General features: G+C 41.2%; 1 protein-coding gene across 2 annotated transcripts in view; it reads right to left on the bottom strand.

The window, feature by feature from the left end:
- Positions 1-13,818, bottom strand: part of rabgap1l (RAB GTPase activating protein 1-like) — a 119,907-nt gene that overhangs the window by 19,525 nt on the left and 86,564 nt on the right. For both annotated transcript variants that reach the window (XR_006006798.1, XM_041935475.1), the window contains exons 18-19: positions 10,367-10,408; positions 3,861-3,989 (exon numbers count right to left, since the gene is read on the bottom strand). Coding sequence is in view for 1 of the 2 variants with exons in the window: in XM_041935475.1 (XP_041791409.1) it covers positions 3,861-3,989; positions 10,367-10,408 (171 nt within the window). In the remaining variant the exon portion in view is untranslated. The remainder of the gene's footprint in view (positions 1-3,860; positions 3,990-10,366; positions 10,409-13,818) is intronic.

Raw genomic sequence — 13,818 nt, 5'->3', positions numbered from 1 at the left:
TCATCACTCCAGCTGCGGTCCGGCGGATGTTTAAGAAGGCTGAGAAATTCAAATTCTTCCGATAATCCCCAGAAAGGCTAAGCCACCGCACTGCCCGTTGTGTTCATCAAGCCAAGGTGCCAGTGAATTCTTTCAATGTTTTAAGCAGCTTACAGAGTTCAGCTGATCCGATTTAGACTGAGAAAAATATGTAAAGGGGGGGGGGGCTAACCGAGCACAAAGTGACTTGGACAGGCTGGTTCTCCCTTTTTCTGTGATGGTGGTTGAACACTAGCAGGTCTTCCAACACTCTTCCAAGGAAAATACTACATCTACTGGCTCCCTTAATCTAAAAGTCACCATTAAACGTCATTTACAAATGATAATGGTGTTATTTGTTCCAAAAGTCCCTTTCCACACTAGATCCTCTCTTTCCTTCTACTTGATCTCAGCTGACTGGACAGTAGATCTTCAATAGATGCAGCCGTGGTGTCAGCATCAGCTTTGCCAGTCTGTGCTTTTGTTCACTTTTGATAGCTCAAGGCATCAGGTGGCCTGGACAATCAGTCCAAAAACACATGTCACTCATTTGGCAACAGTGTGTGTAGTAACGTGTTGTGTGTTGTGTGTGCCATGGAGAAACATTTAGTGAAACTTTGATCACTGATTCAGCAGTGAAGGCATTTATAAACAGAAAGGATGTAGCTTCTCATATGTGATTATTTGCTGTTTCTCTTTACATCACTGCAAATGTGATACCTTTGGATTTGGGGCTGTTCGTTATTGTTGGACTGATTACTTTGAGTTCTGGGTAACGGTGACAGGAATTTCTCATTAATTGATGACACTTTATAGCAAACACTTGATTAAAAATAAATAATTGATATGGTACTGTGACAAGTAATGGTGTGGTAGGACTGGTATGGTCTGGTGATATATAGAGATGTAGTATGGTCAGGATATGGGAGTTGATGTATCGTTGTGCAAGGTGGTGTGTCAAGCTGATGTGACATGCTGCGGTCTGTTGGTGTAGTCTTGGTTGTCTGGATGGTCAGAGGCAAAATTGGGCAAAAGTGAGGAGTGAAAGGAAAGGAAGAATCTTTCTTCTTCACTCTCAAGTTCCTTTTTTATCTCTCTCGCTCTGACTGACTTGCTCCATATACTTTTTATCCACAGGGAATATTCTATTTTAAAAGTGAAAAGAGCGACTGGTTTAAAAGCATGACAGCAGAAAGAAGATGTCTTTGAGGAGAAGTTAAAGACCTCAAACAGAAACACACACACACACACACACACACACACACACACACACACACACACACACACACACACAGTTATAATGTGTAAACTATGACTATTACGATGTGTTCATTATTTGGATTTTTCAAGGGTGACAAGATGTTTGGGATATTTCTGTGAACTGAGCAGGAAGTGATAGATACTCAAGACCCAATCAGAGTTCAGCACTCCAAGTTTATGTATGTGTGCCAACAAGAGAATGACCAGGCAAAGAGAAAACTCAGTAAAAACTAAAGAGTAAACTTGTGTAAGGCCTATGTAAATAAAAAGTGTCAAAAATAGATCTGCCAATACTAGAGGAAGCTGAGGAACAGCAGTGGAGTAAAAGATCGGAGAGGGATGATCAAGAAATGAGCAGAGAGAGAGGCACAAAGTGTTCCTGTCTGTCCTGAGGCTAAGTCACCCAATCAGACAGATGGTTTTAGCTCACTTCGCCTGCTTGAGGACAGCCTCCCTTCATTCAGTATGTGTGTTTTGATGACACTTCATTTAGTCAGCTGCTTCTGGTGTGTGTGTGTGTATGTGTGTGTGTGCGTGTGTGTGTGTGTGTGTGTGTGCGTGTCCATAATCCTGTAAATGTGTTTGTCCATACAGGCAGGTGACAGATAAAAGGAAAAACCTGAATAAATGAGTGGAGAAACATAATAAATGCAGATGCTGAGAGGGCAGGAGGGCCCGCTAAATGGTTTGATGACTATGAAAATGATGACCCTGGTAAATCATAGGCTATGGAGTTCACGGTCCCCACATTACGATCCAGTTGAACACCTATGGGAGAACATCTCCACCACAATCAAACATCCCTCCAGTAGAGCTCTGGAAACATTTAACGTCTATGCAAAGGAGCACTGAAGCTGTGCTGGTGGTTAATGAATTTGTGTGTTGATGCTTGGTTAGTGCGTTGGATTGTGTGTGTGTGTGTGTGTGTGTGTGTGTGTGTGTGTGTGTGTGTGTCTTTTTATACAACGTAAGGCCTGACATGACAGACTGTGTTGCTGCAGAATTGTGCAAGAGTGCCAAAATGCTACCAAACCACGAGAGATAACAGTGAGTCACAGTGCAGGATATCCTGTATGTAGAAAAACACAGAAATACACATTAAACATGGAGGGATTGTAAGCAATAACAGCCACGTGTCCTGCCAACATGCCCTTGAGCACAGCATGACATCACAACCTGGTTACTCTCTGAAGGTTTTTCTTGATAAGAAAGTTGGAAAATGCCAAAAACGTGAAATATTAACTGTATATAGATACACAGCGACATGGACAGAGAGCGAGCAGGGGACAGAAAGAGAGAAGGGTGGAGAGAGGATGATTATCTCTTCCATCTTTCTCTGTATACTCTTTCCTTCCTCTATCACAACACACTCTGCTGACACACACACACACACACGCCCTACATCATATACACTGTGTATTACTTTTGGTCTCTGGTGACCTCAGCAAATTCCCTAAATGCCAGCGGCCTCATTAAGGTCAATAGGAGGATCCTAACGTGTGAGTGTGTGTGTGTGTGTGTGTGTGTGTGTGTGTGTGTGTGTGTGTGTGTGTGTGTGTGTGTGCACACATGTAAGGGACTTTTAGTCACCACATGAACTGGTAAGCTTTTAAAAAAACTGACTACCAGCCATGGAAGCCATCTTTTATCAGCTATTGCCAGATAACAGTCCAGACCGATAAAGGACAACATACAAGAACAACTGATAAAAACAAAGAAAAGAAACAGCAACAATGAATTATATGGCACACTGCAAAGGGTACAGACAACATAACTAAACTATATGTTAGACGGTGTGTACGTGCATCCAACAGCGGCCTACTGAGCGCTCAGTAGTGCTCACTGTAAAATGTACACATTCTTCCCATTTTATGTTTGCCTGCTTTATTTTACCTAATGTTTACCTTAAGTGTTGCAATATAGGGGTACAGTGATTCGTGACTTATGATTGTGGGACAAAGTGAAGTGAGGGACGCAATGGCCCCCTACTTCCAGCGCCTTTGCTCCATGCCACAGGAGACAAAGAAATGACTTCATGGGAAACAAAAGTAAACACTTTAGCAAGAGAAATCCTAGAAAAATGATGTCACAGTCCCATCTACTTTTTGACTGACAGCGTCTCTGTAAACTGCTGTGCAAATAAAACAGAAGTAAACTGAACTCTGGGCACCAAATACACAGACAGAAAAAAACCTAAGCAGTCAGTGCAATAAACCATTACACCTGAGATCCAGCGTACAAATGTATGACAAACCTGTGGTAGAGCACACCCCATACTGTAACCAGAAGGTCAGGCATTCAAGCTCAACAACAGCCAAAACTGTACTTGACATGCTCCAGGACCTCTGACCCCTCTGGTTAAAGGTATTTGTGCCTCAGTGGGAGATGCCAAGACAGGAATTCCTTATTGTGTTGCTGGGGCTAATAATAATCTCACTCAAGGAATGATTAGTGTGCATTTCTACACACTAGTACTACAGAGTTAGGGGGTTGTACAGTTCAAGTTTGACATTAACATACAGGGAGTAAGTAATAAAGGACATATGTAGTAAACGCCCATGTTTGTATGTAAAAGTCCTTACCTTGATGTTGCAGGCCTGCTCCATAAGCCTGCGGGCGTTCTCTGCAGCTCTGTAGCGTTTAGGGAGCTGAACTCTGAAGAACTTGAGAGCCCCTTCAAAGTCTGCCTGCAAGAGGTCCTCTTTAGATGTCTGGAGTGAGACAAGAGGAGGTGGGAGGAGAGGAGAGGCAGTGGTGGAGACAGATAGACAAGAGACATCATTAACAGTCCGACATATAGAGCACAGAGTAATCAGATGCCTATAATCAGGTGGGGCAGAATATGTATGACAGCCAGTCTAAGGTTCCTGTGCACCAAGGTTGTAATAGTTTTGAATTTTCAGTTTTTGTGCTATTAAAGGTTTGACTTTTAGATTTCATTTTGGTGTAGCTAGTTTTCAGAGTAAGTTTGCTACTTTTAGTTTAGTTTCAGTTTTTCATAAAGGTTTAGTTTTCATATATTTACTTTCACAGTAATTTAGCTTGATTTTACGACAACTTTTTTCACTGCTTACTATCATTTTAGTTTACAATAATAACCCTGCTGTGCACATACTGAGTAAGATTCTCTACAATAACAGATTTATGCTACACGTCCTGTTTCTCGCTCGAGTTATGTCCATTATGTCAGTTTTTTTCCTTTTCATCATTTTGAGTCTAGAGCAGGGTCTTCAGCTGTTTGAGCTGTCAGAGAGTATGTGGTCAGCAGCGGACTGAACAATTGGACTGCTGTTTTTGAATAATCATATCAACTTTTCTCTCTAGCAAGAACAGCAGATTCACTTTCCATTATCCACAAATGGAAGTTGAAAGCTAAGAGATAACCTCACATCTCTAATCGAACGCAGTCACATCCCATCCTCACTTTTACTTGCTCTAATCTTGGCAGCACTCTCCCTCCTGCAATTTAGCTTTGGATTGTTTTTCATGTGCCTCTCTTACATGAACCTTAAAGTGTTTCATTTATCATTTGTTGTTTGAAGCAGCTTGAAATTTTTCTAATTTTAACCCCATGGTAAGTCACAGAGATGCCAAAAGTGTAAAACAAAAATGATAGTCTACCAAGAGCTGTCACCAAATACGTTACTGTAAGACGGTGGGAGCATTGGTATCAGTGGTTAGAGAAGAGGGCATTGACTGGAAAGTAGTTTGAGAGCACTCCTCTCCATTGAAAACAAGAGTCACACCACGCAAACAAAAGCCCTTACTGGGCAACTGAGAGTGTGAATTTGTTGAACTAAAGATGTGGAGCATGGTGCCTTTGGAGAAAAAAACATAACAACTGTGGAGCTGAGAAAATAAATGTTAAAAAAAACAAAAACAAAACACACACACACATGCACACACACTCACACCAATAACACCATCTTGTGGTGTAAGGATGCACTGTCATGAGAATCTATCCAGAGACATACAAGATGTACTGTACATGACTGATCAACTCAAAGACAACACCTCTATGAACATGCTTTTTCTGTCAACTTGGTCCACACTAGGTCATGTGTTTGGCTGTTCTAATCTAATCTCAAATGAGACTATGGGGTCAACTATTAGGAAAACGTCAAGGCAGGATGAATAGGAGACAGTGGACACAAGTATCCCTTTAGAGTTGACATTTGCATTACAAGAGCTTCCTGTATGAGTTTTCCGTATGAGTCCTGAAGGTTCATTGCTTCCAGCATGCTAACAGGCTAACCATCTCTTGTATATAAAATACTAGGCAATTAGCTGGCACATCTATGCAATGTCACAGAGAGGTCCACAGCAAAATGTGCAAGCTTCAATTTCAAAGGATGTCAAGTGTTAGAGGTCAAACTTTAACCACAAGATGTGATGAATATTGCACTTGGGCAGGGTCAGAAGTGGAGCAACCTGCGTGCCTATTAACTCATCATCTCGACACATCACGAGTTGTTTTCATTATCAACACAACTAAAAAGAAAAAAGTTTCTTTCATCCAGCGTCAGTTTCCCTGTTCCCCCTCTCTCACCGCCAGCAGCTTGGGGACGAAGAGCCGGTGACCCATGCCAAGGAGACCCATCACCTTGCAGAATGAGTCCGCTGAGGCCTGACTGCTGTGAGCCCTCTTCTCCGCCGTTCCCTCTCCGTCCTCCACAGCCCTGCGCACTGCTGGAAGGGGCAGATGCGGGGTCAAGGCAGGTATAGGGGGAGGAGAGGGCGGAGGGGAGGATGGGGGAGATGGTGGCGGGGTGGGGCAGGGTGAGGGAGAGGGGCGGTCCCGCTCAGGGGCCAGGGTGGCAGATGACTCCAGGGTGTCGTCCAAACGTCCCAGTGGGTTTTTTGGAGATAAAGGAAGAGTGGACTAGGAGCAGAAACGTTGGCAAGTGTTTTCAACTTAGGGGAGCCAAGATTCACTTTGAGGCCACTGTCAAGCCAAACTGGCTGAGTCCTGATGAACTAGGTGACCGACCTTCTGGGTAGAGAAGCTGACAACACCACATCAGGCGGTATTGCAACAGACAGCTGGGAAAGCAGCGCAGAGATGCTCAAAGAAACATGCAGCAACTCAACACAGACAGCCCATGCATCGAAGGCATGCAACGTTGAGACTGATCCAGTTCATCTAGGCACCACAGAATTTGGACAAGTGGACAAGACGTCAGTGGAGGCCACTCAGCTTGTACCACTGTCAGAGCCCAGTAACGGTCACAAGGTGCGACAAAATAACAGTCAAAAAGTGATGTGATGCTGCTGCTTTTGGCATAATGCTGAGTCTTCCAGCTACCTGCCAGACTCACTTTGAAATCCAGTCACACTACCCACTCTCATCTTCCTGTGCCAAGCTCTCCCAGCAAATTTAAATCCAGTACGCCGTTGCTGAGCAACAAAGCTGCTCAACACGTGGGCTACTGCTCCGGCGAACAGCAGCGATGGATAACTACTCCACCTTTTTTATTTTTCCTTCGTTGTTAGAATTCAAAGACGGAGAGAAAGAAAATCAACTAGTCGGCATAACGGAGTGGCCTTGGCGCTCCAGGCTTGGTGCGTGTGAGCCGACACAAAGCAGTCGATACGTTTTGTATCCTTTTTCCAAATGAGAGGCTGCACCTGGTATGAAGCTGACAGGATTTTAGCTTTCTTTGAAATGCAAAATTGCCAGAAATAACAGTATGAATCCTTTCATCTGAAGAGCCCCAGTCTAAGCCTGAGCAGGCGGTTCTGACGAAATGGCAGAGGCAGTCGAGATGTGGTCTGTTAGAATGGGAGTACGCCACTTTTCTGCCTTCAGGAGATGATGATACATTTGTGTTGGTTTATGGCTGAGTGGATGCTGAACTCGTCGAGTCAGATTTAAGACAGTGATGCATGAAAGACGAGTTTGGAAAGAGGTAGTAAAACAGAAAAAAAAGTGAATCACAGTAGCCTCTATGTATCTTTGCCTTTCTTCTTCACTGATATACCCCTCTGAGCTTGAGTCTGACCAGATCCAAACCACAAAGAGCAGTCCAGTCCAGTCAACAGTTCCAGCATGGACTCCAGTGTCTGTCCCTCCGGCAGATTTCCATTAGTAGCAGCAGCCAGATATCCGGTCTGTAGCGGTCAGTAGATCCTTTAGATGGGAAGCCAGCTCCTTCAGATGGAAAGTCACTTCTGCCTCTCAATAACAAGGCTAAATGGATGAGTGTTTGCCTGAGTGTGTATGTTGTTGTGCTATCAGGAGTGATAATCCTGGCCAGCAACTGGGGTGAGGCAAAGCAAAGAAGCCACACGCTGTTTCCCGTCCACCGCCTCTTTCTTTTGCACTCTCTCCGTCTTCCTCCCTTTCTCTTCCGCTCTTTTGCTCTGTTTGTGATGCTAACAGCTAATGGCTAGCAGGGGCGGCTCCATTGCAGAGGTCTGGGTGGTGGACAGAGGTAGTGTGTTGGAGAAATACATAGCCAGCCAACACAGAAGGGGAGAAGGCGGAGGTAGACGAGTAGGAGGTAAAGAAGAGAGAGAGCGAGGAACTGAGGGAGAGAAGAAGCTCCAAGCAGGCGTCCATGGGAGGTAAAGATGAAGAGGGGAAAAAAATGAAAAAAAAAACCAACACTGAGCTTTTCTCCTCCAGGTCCAGATTGCTAACGCTCTAGCTTATGCTCCTGTTGTGATGTGGATGGCGGCTGCTAAGCAGGAGAGGGAGGGAGGTGAACACAGATGGAGGGAGGGGTGATGAGAACAGCGAGGAGAGCAGGATGGATGGAGGAGGGAGGAGGAAGCCTCTGGGGAGAATGCCGTCATGCCTGGCCAATGAGAGGCAGACAGTGGAAGCCCCTTCCACCCTCCTCTCATCCTCATTTGTTCTCTATTCCCGACCATCACATGCACCACATCTTTCTCTCTCTGACACACAGAATACATTACTGCTAAGATATAAAGCGGGAGGGCTTTTTAAAACCAACCATATATGATTCATTTAGAGAGGAAAGCCTGAGTGCAGCTGCATTATTGTGTAAAGCCAAAAACACTTTATATCAACACATCATATTTATCAGTATTAATAATATCCGGAGCCAAACTGCAAAACTGGATTGGCTTTACTAGTTCTAACGTAGGCCTGTTTTAAGCTATGTCGATGCATTCAAATATATACTGTGCAGCTGTTTTATGTAGGAAAAATAAATATTAGAGCACATTATTGGCAGGTATGTATTATTAAAGGGTGGGTTCGGGGGCTAAACAAACCTGATTGGGGCATCCCCTGTAATATCTGAATTTGGATATTCTTCTGCTTCTGATGTTTTAGCCTGCCATTTTTTCCATCAGCATTTGTAAATGAGCACTGTGCAAAACACTGAGGGCCTGACAAATACTAAAAATTAATTACACAATAAATTATTAATTGACTTGACATATTGAGGCTTATGAGACAATTGGGGACAAAAAAAGGCATATCTAAGTCTGGGTAATAAAGGTCTAAGGTAACAAACACCTTTCCTGTCATAATTGGCTGATAGTAGAGGATAATGTTAATTGACCATAATTCACTTAATAGCACATTTACTACTATAGTTAAAAAAACCTTTTCTACTTGTGTATCGTATTAATGGGAGCAGAGAATGACACTTCAGTGTGAATTTACCTGATATAGATTAGCTAGATGACAAAGTTTTCTAACATGTCTAAAGAAATTAAATTCTTTATGTAAAAAAAAATGTTTTCAGACAGAAAATATTGCTTTCACTCATTAAAACGTACAGATGTACAGAGACACTTACATATACCTCAAAATGAATGAAACCAAACTACAGAATGAAACACGCTGCTTGATGATTTGTTCTTTTAGTTTAAGTAGCCAGACATGGACTAAATGACGAGACAAACAATCCTGTTCTTCACCACTGAGTGTTTTAGAAGGTTCAGCATGACTTTGATAGGGTCTGTCCAATGCAATTAATGCCCACATTGAACAACCAGACAGTGAAATGCAATGTGACGGCGTCATTGGCAAAACTCATTGATCCATCCCACCACAAACAGATCTGATAACACAACAACAAGTAATTCTACACCACTCTGCTCTGACGACAAAAACTTGCAGTTCGGTTTAAAAATATCTGAAAAAACTCCAGCATTATTTTATTAAACTACCCTTAAAATACAGACATCGATTGCATTTTTCTGCATTCATTTGTTGTAACTTGTTTCATTTATTTATTTTTTTCTTTTGTACTTGTTTCTTTTTGAATAATGCGACTAAAATCATTTTTGAATTTAAATAAAATAGTAGTATTTGCTATTTTTATCTTGTTTTTGTTCTATATCTGTTGATTTTTTAGTATGTGAGCCTGTTTGTTAGTATTAAACCACACCATAAATCTTTTTTATGGAAAATGAAATTTCCTGAATCTAAATGCTACACAATTTTATCAACCTCTGTGGAAACCCTTTATGCATAACATAACTGTATTTCAATGCTAAATATGTAGAGAAAAAACACATATAACATAACAGCAATGTTATAAATTGAAAAGTATCTAAAATCTTTAAAATAAATCCCCTTCCACAGACTGGCAGCTGTTATGACACATACCGCATTACATTCAACTTGATGTTTAACATAATGAGTGTTCTTTAACCATTTGTCTAATTTGTCTTTAAGAATAAATCAGTCTCCTCCCTTCAAGATGCAGTTTCTGATTTGAGCACTAGGGGGCAAGAAATGCCAACAAACAAACTGTTTAACCTCTGGCTATCACATCAGACCTTGAACTAATGCCTGTTCTGCACAATCATGCTCATTACAACACTTTGTAACATTCTCACTAATAGCAACTCTAATAAACTGCTCAGAAACATGACGCTCCTTTATTGTCATGTGAAATTAATATTTTTCTGAAATCCAGATGGGTTTATCTTTGGTATCTAAAACAAAATTAACATGTAATAACACGAATTTTTTTTTTCTCTTCTGTTGCAGCAAAGTGAAAAAAACTAAACAAATTGGCTGGGTTTATAAAAATTTCAGAACCTGTTGATAGAATTTCAACAGACTGTTACAGATAAATGCATGAATGAAGTAAGTACTAACCTTGAGTAGGGCCAGGGCTACATTGAAGATGATGTTCAGACCCTGGAAGAGAGAAAAGCAGATGATTAGTGAACACAGAAATAAGTGGCAAAACCATAATGTTCATACATATTAGCAGACTTTTAAAAGTTTCAATGTATCAGTGTATATTGATGCATGAATTTCTTTTTACTTAAAGGTATTTTTTTTATTCAGTAAATTAACGGCAATTCATACCTGTACTTTGCAGCTTCGGCAGCTTCTTAGAGGACAATACAACTAACCATCTCAAAACTATTACTGAGATGATGAAATCCTGCAGCCTTAGTGCCACAAAGAAGTAAAAGTGAGGTAAAATATCAGACGTTGGTGAGTCTAACTTCCCTCATCCTGACTTCTGTTTAGGAGTTTTAATTTCTTTCCTAAATGTGGATTCAACAGTTCTAAAAAAAAAAAACCAAAAAAACGTTTTCCCGCTGGCATCCATTCTGAGAATATACAGCGTCTGTTTATAGCGATGGGATATTCCGCTGCAGACGCATTTCCCGATCTTCCTGATTTAAAATGAAAAGGATGGATTTTCAATGACAAATAGTGTCTTTTGCAACTTTAACACCAACTTCAAGAAACAAAGAGAGCAAAAAGTAATTAATGATCTCATAAATGGCATCTTCATTACTTTTTAAGTAAAACATTTAGTAGAAATTTGATGAAGAGAGAGTACTTGGAAAAAAAAACAAACCTTAATTAAAAAAACAGAAAGTTTGCAAAAAAGTTAACTTTGTTTTGTTCATTGGATGTATTATGTTTCTAAATAATTCACTGATCGTTGTGTGGAGCACACTATTGTTTAGTTCCTGTTCACTGATATACGTACATTCTTGCTTTGACAATATGCTTCTCCTTCCTCTTTTGTTTGGACAATGCCTCTGATTTTGACACAGAAAGAAAGAAAATGGAAAGCTGATGTCAGCTCTGCATGGGAACACCCGTCTCCTTGGTCTCCGTGACAACCAGTTCACATGGCAACACAGAGCTAAAAATATCTGGACAGCTCCAAAAATAACTGGAGAACGAGAAAAGAGAGGGGGAGCTCTGCCTTTACACACCTATCTGTGGAGGCCTCAAGATGGTGCTACAGTGCTGAGGCAGGATCAAAGGTGTGTATAGGAGAAAGGAAGATAATCTCAGAGTGTGTGTAGCCGAGCAAGACCGATTCACACAGGGAAAAGAGAGATAAACATACAGTAAGGGGAGATATGATGACATGGACTGGAAAGGTGATGAGGCAAGGGACAAGGGAGGAGTGACGGCTCAAGAGTACATGATGATGAAAAGTGTACTCAATGGAAAAAATAACAGCAAAACTCCATTTAAAGACAGACATGTTTTTAAAGCGATGGGCTCCTGTAGCTGCTTATTTTGGATTACTGATGAGATAAGGTGCCGTACTGACTGAGTTTTGAATTTCGCCAAAAGTAACATCTGCTTCTCTTTAGATATTTCAATTTTTGTGTGTGCGTGCGTGTGTGGTTTATTCGCTTTGCTGTGAATAGTTTTTCATTCTTCTTTTTTTTATTTCCTGACGAAGCAGCTGTGCATAATTCAAATGTGCATAAGTAGCATAAATATGAATAAACATGACAAGCACAAAAAAAGAGAGAAAAGATGCGAGTCGAGCAGAGTTAAATAAATACAGAGGTCGGATCATTTAGCAGCTTGTAACCACAGCAAATGTGATATTCTTTGTTTAAAATAACAGTGAACAGCACTGAATGGTTACTGATAACTAAAGTGGTAAGAACCAATGAGTCTAAAGAGACTCATATATAATCTAAAAAACCCTCACACAACACGAAGGTGTGAGCCTGGGACTCCCCACCATCCAGTAAGACTCTTGGTTAGTAGTCTCTTTTATCAGTGGCAAAACACAAGAATTAAAGTTTCTAGATGTTGAACGAGAAAAAAAGAAAAGACAGTTGGGTGAAGGGAAAGAGCAGTAGAGAGGAAAAGAGTAACAGAATTATCAAAGTAAACTGCTGAGGAGACTTCATCAAGGACAAACAACAGCTGACTGAGGGAGCGATAAATAAAAGGGATGAGAAAAAAGTTCACACAAAGAGAACGAGGACAGACGGGATAAAGGGAAACAAAAAGAAAAGTGCAAAAAAAATGAATAAAGAGCAAACAAGTACACCTGGTGAAGACAGCGAGCAATGACAGACAGCTGTATAAAGAGAGAGAAAAAGGAAAAGATAAGAGAAAAAACAAAAAAAAATGATACAGAGACTAGTGTGTAAATAAATATTAGTTTGAGCCAAAGAACACAAAATGAGAGACAGAAGAAGAGAGAAAACATACAGCAAAAAATGTTGTTCAAGAATTGGCAAGAAAAGAGAGAAATGACGAGGACAAGATGATGGAGAAAGTAAGCAATAAACAAGCAGGAGAAGATGATGGAGAAAGCCAAAAAGAGGAGGGCAGACAGAGAGGGAAGCAGGAGATGAGAATTCTGGTTTAACGAGCAGATTCTCATCATGCGGCTCATTGGGTGAGAAAGACCTGGGAAACTTTTAATTGTTCTGCCTGAGGCCAATAGGAGGACAGAGGGAGTGAGTGAGGGAGGGAGGGGGAGAAAGGGGGAGGGATGGATGGAGGGGAGAAGAAACATAAGACTGACTTTTGATGTTTTATGTAATGAACAACAAGGCAACTTCACACATAAATATACTCCATTAGCGGGAGAGACAAGCAGACAGTTGTAGAATATTTGCTGAGTGATGCCTCTTCTTCATCTGGTCATGTTAAATGTGGTGTTCCTCAAAGCCTTGTTCTTGGTTCACTTTTACCTTGGGTTTACATCCTCCAAACACAATATTTATTTTCACAGCTGCATGTTCCACCTCTAGACAAGAGCCTGAGTCAGACAGTCCCAGTACACCCTCATTACACATTTGGCTTCATCAGGTCTATCTGGCAGCTTCAGCTGCCACCTGATCCGACTCACCAGCAGGTGGTGTTCAGCTGAGAGCTCTGTTTCTCTCTTCACCCGAGTCCACAAATCATACAGCCACAGATCAGATAAAAGCATCAAACAAAAACTACCTTATGTTAGGGTTCAGAAACCCCTCAATGTTCCTTCATTGTTATCCAGATCATGAACTACTGAGCCCTTAGGGGATGCCCTCTCCAGGACCCCTGCAAGACTCATTTTTATAAAGCATATTTTATCAGCATCTTTTTGTTCATATATTGTTCTACTTGCTTTTAGTACTTTTATTCTTGCCTATTCGCCTCTGTTTTACTCTCTGGATTTGTATTTGGTGCTATATTGAATTTATCCATCATTTTGTTTTTACTGTAAATCATTATGCAGCATTGTAAAAAAGGCACTATACGATTGTAGTTGTTATTATTACTTACATGAACTCCACAAAGACTCAAAGTGTTGTTGACCATTGTGTGATAAGCAA

The sequence above is a fragment of the Chelmon rostratus genome, chromosome 4 (assembly GCF_017976325.1).
Source record: "Chelmon rostratus isolate fCheRos1 chromosome 4, fCheRos1.pri, whole genome shotgun sequence".
In the NCBI taxonomy this organism is placed as follows: domain Eukaryota; kingdom Metazoa; phylum Chordata; class Actinopteri; order Chaetodontiformes; family Chaetodontidae; genus Chelmon; species Chelmon rostratus.
The sequence above is the reverse complement of the archived record's forward strand: the minus strand, read 5'-3'. Positions and strand labels throughout refer to the sequence as shown.